General features: G+C 37.1%; 2 protein-coding genes across 23 annotated transcripts in view; one reads left to right on the top strand and one right to left on the bottom strand.

The window, feature by feature from the left end:
• The window catches only part of dock7 (dedicator of cytokinesis 7), an 87,220-nt gene that overhangs the window by 21,445 nt on the left and 52,673 nt on the right, over positions 1-13,102 (top strand). For all 22 annotated transcript variants that reach the window (XR_007439287.1, XR_007439286.1, XM_049479726.1 and 19 more), the window contains exon 14: positions 1,787-1,949. Coding sequence is in view for 20 of the 22 variants with exons in the window: in XM_049479726.1 (XP_049335683.1) it covers positions 1,787-1,949 (163 nt within the window). In the remaining 2 variants the exon portion in view is untranslated. The remainder of the gene's footprint in view (positions 1-1,786; positions 1,950-13,102) is intronic.
• angptl3 (angiopoietin-like 3) lies at positions 3,308-8,405 on the bottom strand. The gene is made up of 7 exons (XM_007248181.4): positions 7,772-8,405; positions 7,427-7,537; positions 7,221-7,338; positions 7,022-7,135; positions 6,446-6,541; positions 4,289-4,561; positions 3,308-4,163 (listed from the first exon to the last, which is right to left on the bottom strand). Exons 1-7 carry the CDS (start codon positions 8,273-8,275, stop codon positions 3,997-3,999), a joined length of 1,383 nt encoding a protein of 460 aa, XP_007248243.2. The 5' UTR covers positions 8,276-8,405; the 3' UTR covers positions 3,308-3,996.

Raw genomic sequence — 13,102 nt, 5'->3', positions numbered from 1 at the left:
TTAATAGTTTTGGTACCTTAAGGAGCATCTTTCTCTCAGATAAAGTTAATAATATATCTTTGTTAAAGAAAAAAACTTGTCATTCTCATGGACCAAAAAAGTCTTAAAGTCTTATTTTTCATGTTTAACTGTTATAGTAGGACAGAGTTCAGTTTGTTAAGGCTCTAATTGTTCTATTATTTTTTACATGACTGTTCCTGTATATCTTTTATTATTTATTTTGTTATGTGCACACTGCTGCTACCAAAAAAGCCACTAGATGGCATTACATATATATCTTAATTAAATTATTTAAATTTGACCATTAGTGCCTAATGTGGTGTATTACAGATCTCTTATATCACTTTGCATCACTTATATCAAGCCCACCTTTTGAAATAAGATATTGTAAATTTGATGAATCAAACCAATGAATGACCATAGACTAATCTAAACTGGCATAGGCCTCTCTGCTGTAAAAAAAAAAGAAAATCGAGGATCGAGTCGAAACGTGACCCTAAAATCGGAAATAAAATCGAATCCAGGATTTAAGGAATCCTGACACCCCTAATGCCACACAACATTTTTCTGTTTTGCCTCAGTCCTAAGAATGATCATACTAACAAATCAAAGAAAGCGTTAAAACAGGCATAGTAAAAAAGTTGTGAAACCTGTAAGTTTTAATTCCCGACTGCTAAAGAATCAGCGTAGTAAGCAAATCTCTTCCTAATGGCATTTACAGTTCTCAAATATTTATAAATTCAACTGGGACGTTGGCCTAGGTTTACAATTAGATCAGTACAATTGTACAATCCTAAGATAAAGCTACTTAAGAGCCTTTTCTTAACATATCAGATATGTGAATTAATAATGCATGTCTGCTATAGTTTCCAACCCACACTGAGTCTCAAGTGTTCCAGCAGGTTTGTGTTAAATCTTATCTCTGTAAATCCACTTAGCTCATCTAATCTCTCATTTGACCTCCTTATGTAATGTTTTCTGTTCAGAACGGTTGGCAAAAATAAATGTTATCCTTTTATTAGTTAGAAGCACATTTTGAGATTTAGCAGTCCCGGGCTCATTTGGGAATTCTTTTAGAGTGCTTAGTCTAATAGTTAAAATGCCTAATAGCAATTTAGCCATCTGGCTTTAAGCAGAATGCTCCAGAGTGAGATGTTTAGTTAAATCATATTGAGGAAGAGTGACAGAGTTTAAACAAGGATGAATTATATTGTTTTTAATGATCCAGATAAAGTTTTTTAAGGGATTGGGATTTGGCACATTGCTTCAAATCCTATATGAGATGTGCCCCATTGTTTATAAATGCCAGGCTTCCTATGGCTTTAGGAAACTGACTTCTTTTCTGTAAATATAGAGCTTTTATGTTTGTTCTCCAGAACATCATACACTATGTCTCCAAATGTCTGTGAACACCCCTTTTAATGAGTGCATTCAACTACTTTAAATTGCACACATTGCTGACAGATGTGTAAATGCACACACACAGCTTGTCTAGTCCATGTAGAGAAGTATTGACAATAAAATATGAGTCTCTGGAACAGATGAATATACAGTAAAACTATTGGCACCTTGCCTAATACCAGGAGGAGAGGGGGGCTAGATGGTATAAAGCCCCCAGCACGGAACTGCTCACTGCTTATGCTAAAGAAATATTCCTACACCATAATTTTACACTCTAACAATCCAGTAATTAATTAAAAGGTTTATATGTGATTATAAGAGAGGTCCATTCACAAACTGTGTATACTAATTTCTCTGTGTGAACTCCTATTTTTAATTTTTACAGCTCAGCTGAAGATTGACATCTCTCCTGCACCGGAGAACCCTCACTACTGTCTGACCCCAGAGCTGCTACAGGTTAAGCCTTATCCAGACAGCCGTGTGCGGCCCACCAGAGAGATTTTGGAGTTCCCAGCCAGGGACATCTATGTGCCCAACACCAAATACAGGTATATATCCATATATATCCACTATAACCAATATCCACTATGTTGCAGTGTTAAGGTTTGTCGATGTTTTGTTTAAAAGATCAGTTTTCACACTCTTCCTTTTTTTTTTTTTTTGCTTGTTAATGTTCTCTTCACTGTATATGATTATCATAATGCAAAGGTCTAATTAGGCCTTTAAGATACTTAGGCTGTATTTTCTGTTTAGTGAAAAATCTCTTTTCAAAATTAAGTTGAAACTGCCCCAAAATGCCCTTAACAAGAGCTGTGTTTGAAATTCCTCCCTCCTAGACATAAGTGTGTCAGCCATTTTGTAGTGCTGTTTAAAATCTCAACAGCACATTTTATTCCCTTTATAGTCCCTATGCATTGCAAAATGTAGTGTGCAGATGATATACATTAGAATTCCCAGTGTATACCATAATGTAATGTGGTGGTGTTGTGTCAGACATTCTCAAAGCAGCACAAACAAAGATGAATTGTACTTCATTACTTGACACCTCTGGGTGTTCAAAAAAAAGTTTTCTGTTTCTCTGTAGAAAATCAGTTCTTTTCAGTATTTATAATTACAGAATAGCACTGATTTTCTATAGAGCAACAAAAATATCAGACAAAATATCAGTACTTGAATAACAATAAAACCAACATATTTGTATATAAATATGTTGGTTTTATTGTTCTACACCTACTGATATTAGTTTACTGCGTGGCTTGGCTGAAGGTTCTCACTTGTGACCCGAATGGTCCAAACTGCTATTTTATTCAAGGCCTCACAGGCAAAGCCTTTTATCAGCTGGTTATGTTGACATAGACTCTGAAAAGGACATGTTTGCCTATTGGTAGATAACAAGGTTGGCGTAGCATAAAAGATCAGTCCAACAGTCTGCTGGGTCAACCTGGGTTTTAGCCATGTTGACTGTAGAAATGTAGGGTACAGTATCTGTCTGAATGTCTAAACATGTCCATTTTCTAGGTACTAGGTAAGCAAGGCTGATGTAAAACATGTCAACTCTTTCGTTTCTTAGGACTTTATTTTGTGTTGTTTTCCAGGAATTACTTGCATTGCTCTTTGTTTGCTTCTCACTAGCTATACTTTGTACTGAATAGTTCATCTATAGCTGTTTAACACTGAACATTCTACTCAACTGTAAGAAACTGTAAGCATTTCATCAGAGGTGTTGATTTGAAATGGTAAATAACTATATTACTCTCAATGGTAAACCTTTTTTGCTGTGCTCATTTGCTCTGGGGTTAAAGTCAATACTGTATATCCATAGCTAAATTTGGTTGTATTTATAGAACTCTTCTACAATGCAGGATATGTTATTCTACAGTGCAAGTACTGAAGACCAGATAGATGGTTGTTGAGAATTTTTGTTTATTTTTGTTATAAAAATGATGCATCACACTTTTTTTCCTGAAGACAAATCTGTAAACAAAATCCTGTACAGTTGCATATACACAGTGTGTAGCCAGGAGTCAATATGACTCAGTAATGTTATTGAGCAAACAGTTACTACCATCATAGCACGTTTCTTGATTAATGTAGCGCAAATATGAACACTGCTTAAATACGGTATTAAGTTAAACTGCAATATAAAAACAGACAAAAAAAAAACATTGAGAACTATTACACATCTATGCTATATACTACTTTTTTCAGGGGATACTTGGTGTATAGTTATTTATGTGGTTACAAAATGTATCACAATTCATAACAGCATGCAATTTGTCTGTTATTACTCCAGCAATGCATTATGCATAATACATGTATTATCTATGGACATGATTTTCCAAAACATTCAGTAAGGAAGAGTTCTACCAAAACTGCACATGCAACATCTGCAACTCTGTCTCTATCTGCAACTCTGTCATACGTCAGTGACCTGGCGCTGTTGCATCATTGTTTGATAAGGAGTCAGCGTTATATTTTTTCCCTGCAACTAAGGGTGAGGAGAATGGGGAAACTTCTCTTGGCCAGAGTCACTGCAGCCTGCCTTTCTCATTGATTGAGAGTTGCTCAATCAGTGAGGTTCAGTGATCACTAGAACTAGGACATTGGCCTCATGGAGATCTTTGTAAATTTAAGGGTGTAAGAGTTTCCCCTGCTGGGTCTCCAGTAGATCCCTTTCCTGCGTGGAGTGCGACTCCTTGAGCGGGCCCAGGTGTACCGCCCGTTTAGATTGGTGTCACCACATGCGTTAAACCACCAGCCACCTGTAAATTGTTAGAAGAAAAAATTGTAAATAGATGAGAACGTCTCAAAGGGTCTCAAAACTACAGCCGTTTTGGATTTAAAACCAGAACTAGCCTTAATATAATGTTTTAATACAAGTTTTTACCTGAGTAGTTACGGGCACAGTTGGAATCCTCAAGATTATCATTGTCCTTGTCTTTGGTGGTGAACATCATGCCAGTGTGGTTGCTCATGGCATCCGGCAGGTTTCCAGACAGAGGGGTCAGATGGATCATGTAGTGAGATGCAGGACCATCCAGAGTGAACATGTACTCAATAAATCTTTTTTCATCTCTGCAGTCCTCCAGCTGAATGTTTAGTATGTACATGCTCTGTCTGGCTATTGAGTAAATTTTAGCCAGACCCAGCCAAAACTCCTCTGTAATTCAAAATACAAGCGTTTTCTTGATTAGCAGGCAGACTTGATACTTAGACTTGGCATTAGCATTAGCGTTATCTTAGCATTCTGTGGTAAAAACTGTGCTAAACATGAGCACAAGTGTTTTGTTTAGGAGGCAGCCTTGATATATTGTCTAAGCATAAGCAATATCTTAGCATTCTGTGATGAAACTGCTAAAAGTGAACATGAAACATGAACATGAAAAGTGTTTTTGTTTACATGCAGCCTTGATATCTTGTCTTAGCATTAACATTATCTTAGTATTTTTTAGTAAAACTGTGCTGAAAGTGAAGACAAGTGTTTTTGTTTGGCAGGCAGTCTTGATATCTTGTCTAAGTATTAGCAATACCTTAGTATTCTGTGGTAAAACTGCACTGAAAGTGAGGGCATGCATATTTCATATTTGATACCTTAGCATAGCATCAGCATTGTCTTAGCATTCTGTGGTGAAACTGCTAAAATGAACATAATTGTTTTTGTTTACATGCAGCCTTGATATCTGGTCCTATTGGCATTATGTAGTAAAACTGTGCTAAAAGTGAAGACAATTGTTTTTGTTTGGCAGGTAGTCTTGATACCTTAGCTGAGCATCAGCATAAGCTTAGCACGCTGTGTTAAAAACTGTGCTAAACATGCACACGTGTTTTTGTTTGGCAGGCAGTCTTGATGTCTTGTCTAAGCACTAGCAATATCTTAGCATTACGTGGTAAACACTGTACTAAACATGAGCAAAAGTGTTTTTGATTGGCAGACAGTCTTGATATATTGTCTTAGCGTTAGCAATATCTTAGCATTATGTAGTAAAACTATACTAAAAGTGAAGACAAGTGTTTTTGTTTGGCAGACAGTCTTGATATCTTGTCTAAGCAAGAGCATTATCTTAGCATTCTGTGGTGAAACTACTGAAAAGTAAGTATAATTGTTTGTGTTAACATGCAGTATTTATATTGTGTATTAGCATTGCCATTATTTTAACACTCTGTGGTAAAACTGCACTAAAAGTAAGGATGAGTGTTTTTGTTTTGCAGACAGTCGTTACCATAGCTTAGCATTAGCATTGTCTTTATTATAATTATTAAATTATTATAATTGTGTTAACAGGAAGTCTGGATATCTTGTCTTAGCACTAGCATTATCTTAGTGTTCTGTGGTAAAACTGTGCTGAAAATAGAGACAAGTGTTTTTGTTTTCCAGGCAGTCTTGATACATTCTTTTATCATTAGCATTCGGCTGTAAAACATTGCTGAAAGTTTGTTTTGTGCTAGGCCAGCTTTGAGTCACATACTGTTGTCAGTCAGAATTTGTAAAGGTTTTGAATAGCAAGCCCTACAAGCATGTTTTTCATTGTTCTTCATATAAGGAAATTTACATCTATTTATTTATTTCGGACTGCAAAGTATTAGAAACTCACGCCCACTTTGTTTCTTCGCTCTAGATTCTGAGATGCTAAGCCTGTGACATAATTTTAATAGGACCCATGCCAAGCATTTGTTGTGCCTGAAGCCTATTTCAAATGCAGTTGGCCAGACTCCAGCTTTAGCTTATGTAATGTTGGATGTACTGTAAAATCAAGTGTTGGTGGTGTTTAAGTTGTCAGCAGTCCAAAGATGCACAGCTGTGTCTAGTGAGAAATTATTTTTCTGCAATTGTTCTTGATAACTTAGGGGAAAAATGGCCAAATAACTGCATATAAAAAGCCAGGCTTGACTAAATTATTAATTCAGCATGTAACCAAGACCTAAATATACCTAATATTAAGGGGTTTCTCTGTCTCAGTTTTCAATTCAGGTCCAGTAACAGTGAGTTACTGGGCTGATTTAGTGGTCGATTTATCCTATATCTCATTTGATTTTGTTTACTTACTTTCCAGATTTCCAAATCCTTGTTCATATTTGTCCCAGTTCTGGTCAAAATCCACAGACCCTTCCACTCTGCGTTGAATAACTGTGGAAGCTCCATCTGCAAATTCAATATATTTTAATTAGAGATATAAAGATTGATGCCAGACATTGGATCATTTAGTGTTGTGTTTTAATCCCCACCACTAGATAGCAGTGTTGTACTCTGTGTTAAGATCCCACTGTTCTGATTGTATAAAAAGTGAACTTTTCTTTTAATTATGATATATAAATATGAAATTGTCTTAGTGTATTATTTATTTATACTATGACAGTGTTCTTAAATAATTGATTGAAACATTTATTGTAAAATATTGAATTAGTAACCTTTTATCATGATGCATTTTGTATTGCCAAGTGCTTGCCTATACACAACCCTAATTTTGTTGCTATTTTTTTCCAAAATCCAAAACAAAACCTATTCAAAGCAAAGCCACAGGTTTTATAGGCTATCAGGAGTAAGCTCAACATTTTTTGTACTGATTTTTGCAGGAGAAATCAATGTTGAGTCAACATGAACGGGCTGTGTTTTGTTTCTTACCTGAGCTGATATCGCAGTACACGTTGAAGGGCTCTGATTGATTGGGTTTGATGGGGTAAACTCCACTGTTCCTCTGGCCTCTGTTGAACACTTCACTGCAGTCTGTGGGAAAGTCTGCATGCAAAAAAACTGCTTATAAGGAAACCTGCAGAACTCTAATGTTAGTTTCCTGTGTGATTTATATTTTTCTGATTCTTACCATTTATGTCCATAGTTGAGCTGGTTGAGTTGCTTGTCAGGTACTCAAGAATGTCTGGCTGTTCTGGACTTGAATCTGCAGGTTTTTCTGCAGTTTCTTGGAGAAAGTCGTAATTAAGCTGAAATGAAAATGCAGAAAGAAAATAAAAAAAGTGAAGCCTTGCTAAATCCACAGTAATGCAGTGATTAATTTAACTCAGCATGTACCTTCTCTTCCAAACTCTTGATTTTGATTTTCTGAGAGTTGAGCTGCTCATGCTGCTCTTGCACTGACATTAGCAGGGTTTTGATGGTCTTCTCCTGAGAGTCGATCACATCCTGCAAGAAAACCTCTTTTTAGTGTTGATGTGGGAGGATTTTTTTTCATAACTTGACCTTTACTTTTGTTGCAATATCTTTGTTAAAAATGTAATACTAATAAATAGACAAAATCTGCACAAGTCAATAACTTTTATTTGTTTACCATATGATGCAGTAAAAATCAGGAGAGATCGAATCTACAATGATTTAGATACCAGGTACCAGAATGATCTAAAGCAATTTTTTACTCACCTTTAGGGTAGTGATCTCCTGGAGCTGCTCTAGAGGTATCATGGTCTCAGACAGGCCTTTCAGCTTCTCCTCCAGACTGCCCACTTTACTCTGCAGGTGACTGCGCTCCTGCAGGATGTTGTTGATCTTGGAGTTGATCTCCATTGACAGATTGCGGATCTCCTCATTGTTGGCTTTTAGGAAGGTGGTGGTTTCCTTCAGCTTCTCTTCTTCTTCCTTGATCTCGCTGGTCACGACCGAGAGTTGGTAAAAGGAGCGGTCAAAGATGTTCAGCTTTTGGAAGATGTCGTTGATTTGCGCCTTGGTCTTGTGCACAAACTCTCGCAGGCTTTGCCCCAGCTGAAGGAGGCCGTTAGCCAGCAGACGCACGTCATCCAGCATCGCAAAGCGGGACCTGGCTTCCGTCGGTCGTGGAGTGCTAGGAGGTGCCTCTGTGACTGTTCGTGGGGCTGCGTTGATGGTACACAGAACAATCAGCAGGAAAATCAAGCTGGCAACCTTCATTTTGACGTCAGAGGGCTGCAGCTGCTTGTGTTAAATTCCTGTACAGTCTCACTTCTCTACAGGCTTTTGCTTTCCTTCCTTCTCCCCTGTCCTTCTCCCTCTCTCTCCGCCTGTTGTGAGAACAACAGCAGGAGAGCTAGTCTGCCTTTAGTGTATATATACCTCTGCACAGTGAGGGGAGGGGGGATTCGTCGATCATTAAACTGGTTATGCTTGCTAACCTCCACCCTCTAAAAGGGGAGGGAAAAAAAGATCTCTGGGGAGGCTCCATCAGAGCAAACAAATTACAGCAGCATGCACATCCACCCCCCGCGTCGCCCACCATAACCTCCCACCGCACATCCATAATCCAGTCCTCCATCCCTGTGGCTCTGCTGCAGCTGATAAGCAGAAACTGAGCAGTACCACCGGAGTGCTAATGAATCATCACACCGATCGATCTCATCATCGCCACAGCCACGTTCGACTGATGGGACCCTGGTGCTGAAGTGGGAATTAATAATAAAAGTGTGGGATTTATGTGCCTTGGTTTGATTTAATGGCTTGCTGAATCAGCGCCATATCACTCTCTGGTGCCAATGTAGAGGTAGTTTGTGAGTGTGAGGATTCTCTGTAGACTCTATAGTTCACAACTCTGCAGCTGCCGGTTCTAGATAGGAGTTTGCGCTCAGGAAATGCACTCAGGAAACTTCAACAGGTTGTATTCAGAGAGTTCTCACATACAAAAAAAACCAACAATGCTGGGTTTTGAATATTTAAATAGGCTTTTCCGATGCTTTAATCTTTATTGGATATATACTTTATACATGTATGTGTTTGATATCCAGTGCTTTTGGTAAAATGATTCAAATGTAAAAAGGTACTGGTAATATTTATATGACAATAATGCAATATTTACATACACATGTAGTGTCTTTCATTATGGAGTCAGCCTGCCATGTTTGCTAATACAATTATGCCAGATCTCAGGTCTCGGCATATGGAGTTGTAGAGGTTCCTAATTGTGTCCTTTGGTAATCCAGCCTGCACAAATTAAATATCCTCATGCAGTATTGATAGCATGTCGAATAGCATTCCAATAACACATTTTCAATTTGGGAATAGGTCTAGTGATACAGCTGACCATGGCATAGTATCTGTTTTTAAAGTAAGCACTTCAATTTGCAGCAGTGGGGGACAAGCATTGTCTTGTTGGAATACCACAAGACAATGCTGGTTTTAACTTTTATTTGTATGAGTGTATATACAGTATATACCTCTGTGTCTCACATGAAGACATGTTAAATGTAAAGGACCTCGTGGACCTGGTTTGTAATCACTCTCTTACTTAATTTTGATAGGCCGAAACTATTGTTGCATGATGGAGCTGTTAGTACACATTTCCATAACTAGTTCATGGTGCTTCAGATCAGTGACATTGTGTATCCTTGTCTTCTTTTCGACTCTTTACCTTTCCATTATTTGTTTCTCTATTTTATTTCATTCCACATGCACCTGCATAATTTATACAAATCTAGGCAAGATAATGTTAATGTAGTTTCAGTTCATGAATGAAATTATCTGTTGTTTTTACAAATAATGCCAAAAGGCTTATGAACAAATATTATGTTGTGTTACTTAACCCACACTGGTGCATATTTGCTCATTGTATCTGCACAGCATCAGCAAATGCACATTTTGCTTTGGAGCCATGCATTTTGTGTGTGATTTGAATGCTTAGGCCTGCATGTCAACTGTAGACACAGCAAACAGAGCCAGTGTATGTTTAGGGGCCAAACTATGTATGGTGCTTTTAGGTAATGGTTGGGGTTTGTAAGCCAAAGTAGTGATCCCTTAAACCCAAAATGGATTAGGATCATAATTTTGTTTTGTCGTAGCTACCCTAGCAGTGCAACTTTAGGCATGAATTAACCTCGGAAGTTCATTTTCCTTAGTAGTGTTACTCATCTCACATGTGGGTGAAATTTGTACAGGGTAAGTCAAAGGCAGCCAGTAAACAAACAAATGCTAGGACTAGGTTAGCTTAGCCAGAATTATAGGAAATACTGCAATAAAAGTTAAAATCAATCAGTAATTGTTCATTATAAATGATATGGTCTTTTCATTTATTTGGCCAGACAACGAAAGAGCATTTTTGCCAGATATTTGATGCACTCCAACTTCTTACTATTACTATTACCTTTATTGTCTGGTTCATCCATGTTTATTTTTTTGTACAGTGCACTTTTAATAAGTCACTTTATTATTTGTAATATATATATATATATATATATATATATATATATATATATATATATAATTATTATAGTGCAAGAGTTTTAGACATAGCTGTAATCTTAACCACACGTGTCTCATACAGTAGAGTAGTGTACTCGCTGGCACTGTGGCTTGTGCAAATTTAATTGGGTCCACCAATCACATTGTGACATGTGTAGGTCATAGGAAAGTATGTGCATGAACTGTGGACTGAATGCCCCTGAGGTTACATTCAGTCAATGGTTTCCCTGCTCACTTCTAGTTCTAGATTTGGAGTAGTGTTTCAGCAACCAAGTTGGATAACTAATGTCTTCCTATTGGCTTGCACCAGCACTGGTGTTGGCAAGATACCAAAATTATGATTTCAATGTTTCAGTGAAATCTGTCTTTCATTCTTCATGTAAATTGTCCATTTTGACCATAGTTTTGCAAATTTTGACATCTGCAGCCTAATAGCATATGTAATTTTTTCCATTACATATATTTTATTGACTATATTCATTAATTCTTCCATTACTGGGGGATAAGGTATATGCCATTTCCTTGTTACAGCTTTTTTACTTGCAATCAAAAGAATATTCCACAGATATCTATTTGATCCTATTGCTTGAGGACTGATCTCTCCTAAAAATAAAATATCGAATCTCTAGTTAATTTCTAAGTCCAATATTTTTTTGTAGTGTATTGTGCAAATATGACCAATAGGCCCTTAATGTTGGCCTTCCCTAAAATATATGCCAATGTACAGCTTCCTTACAAGATTATAATTTTCAATACAGTTACTAAAACAATACAAAAGCAAACAACTAAAACATCAGAAATGATTGTAATAGAAGATTACAGTATGTGATTACAGTTACCAGTACAGTTGAGTTTAAAATGCTCAGTTTATAACTGGTGCTGATTATCTACATGTGAAAGCCTAGTTCTTTATTTATTGTTATATTTAGTTAGGGTAATTATAATGCTGCCAGTGCAAACTGTGGTAGCTAGTTATCTAGAAAGATAAAGCCAGTTTATAGACTTGTATGTATAAGGACATAAGTATGATGTAATTGTTTTTCATTATTTTGTTTGTTGCTCCTTTGGTCTGCACAGGTTTAAAGCATTTTTTGCAGGCCAGTTTGAATGTGTACTTGACTGTCAGATTCTTATCAAAAGAATTCGATGTTTAGTATTGTGCGTGTACTTTTATTATTTTCTCTACAAGCTGAGGATGGTCAGCAAAACTGCTGGTATTAGCTTGTAGCCATGCCTGGCTTTCTCTTCTAACTCACAGAATATGTTGCCCTGCAGAGAGAGGAGAGACACGCGTAGTGTCCCCCTGTAGCTCTCCTTGTAAATTCTGCTCTTATTTTAAAACACGCTCAAGTACTAAATAAATGGGGTATTGTACCATTTTAAATGATAAAGTAGTAAGATACTTTTCTAATATCGATATACCGTGCAACACTAACCAGCACTCCTTTTGCTTACTTTAGTTGGATACTGTACTAAAGAATTGCCTTAACCTTTCCTCTATATGGTCCTCCTGAATGACCCCTGGGTTGGACTTATAACTGCAGTCTGTCCCAAATCTACATCTGTAGGCAGAGCAAACACTGTCAGTCTTCCTGTGTGTACACAGAGGCCTAACAGAGTGTAACAGTGTATGAATGAGGCTTTTGGAATTTGAGTAAAAGAGTTGAGCCCCCTTAATCTGTGAATGGACCCAAACTTCAGTGTCTTCTCCCTTTTAAAACGTCCAAGACTGCATTTACTGTTCTTGCAATATTGGCCTTCAGTACTGGTATCACAAAGGCTGCAATAGGGCAGTGAGCCCTCTACCAAACTAAACAAATGAATGAGCCCTCTAGTAAACAGATCTTGACCAATCACGGTTCAACAGTGCACATGAGTTCAGAGTGGGTTCGGGTTCTTTTAGCCAGAATGATGCAGGGCAGTTCATAACGATGTAACCATGTCAAATTTGCCATGATACCATGATACACCTCACCCATGTCACTCCTATTCACATTTGATTTTTGTGATAAACTCTCTCAATCTACAGCTCTGGGAAAAAATAAAAGACCACTTAAAAATTATGAGTTTCTTTGTTTTTACCAAATTAAAAAAACTGGAATATTATCGAGTGGAAGATGGATAATTATAAGCCATCAAACCAAGCTGAACTGATATAATTTTTGCACCAGGAGTGGCATGAAGTTATCCAAAAGCAGTGTGTAAGACTGGTGGAGGAGAACATGCCAAGATGCATGAAAACTGTGATTTAAAAAACAGGATTATTCCACCAAATATTCATTTCTGAACACTGAATGAATATGAACTTGTTTTCTTTGCATTATTTGAGATCTAAAGGCTCTGCACCTTTTTTATTATTTCATCCATTTCTTATTTTCTGCAAATAAATGCTCTAAATGACAATGTTTTTGGAATTTGGGATAAATGTTGTTCATTTTACTCAAAAATATCCCAAGCAAAATCAGATAAACTAATTCAGAAACCACAGTGGTATCTTAATTTTTCCAGAGCTGTGGTTGTGTAGTAAAATAGTAGATGATTATAAGAAGA

The sequence above is a fragment of the Astyanax mexicanus genome, chromosome 5 (genome assembly GCF_023375975.1).
Source record: "Astyanax mexicanus isolate ESR-SI-001 chromosome 5, AstMex3_surface, whole genome shotgun sequence".
Classification (NCBI taxonomy): Eukaryota; Metazoa; Chordata; class Actinopteri; order Characiformes; family Acestrorhamphidae; genus Astyanax; species Astyanax mexicanus.
Note: the sequence above shows the minus strand (reverse complement) of the source record. Positions and strands in the feature narration are given on the sequence as shown.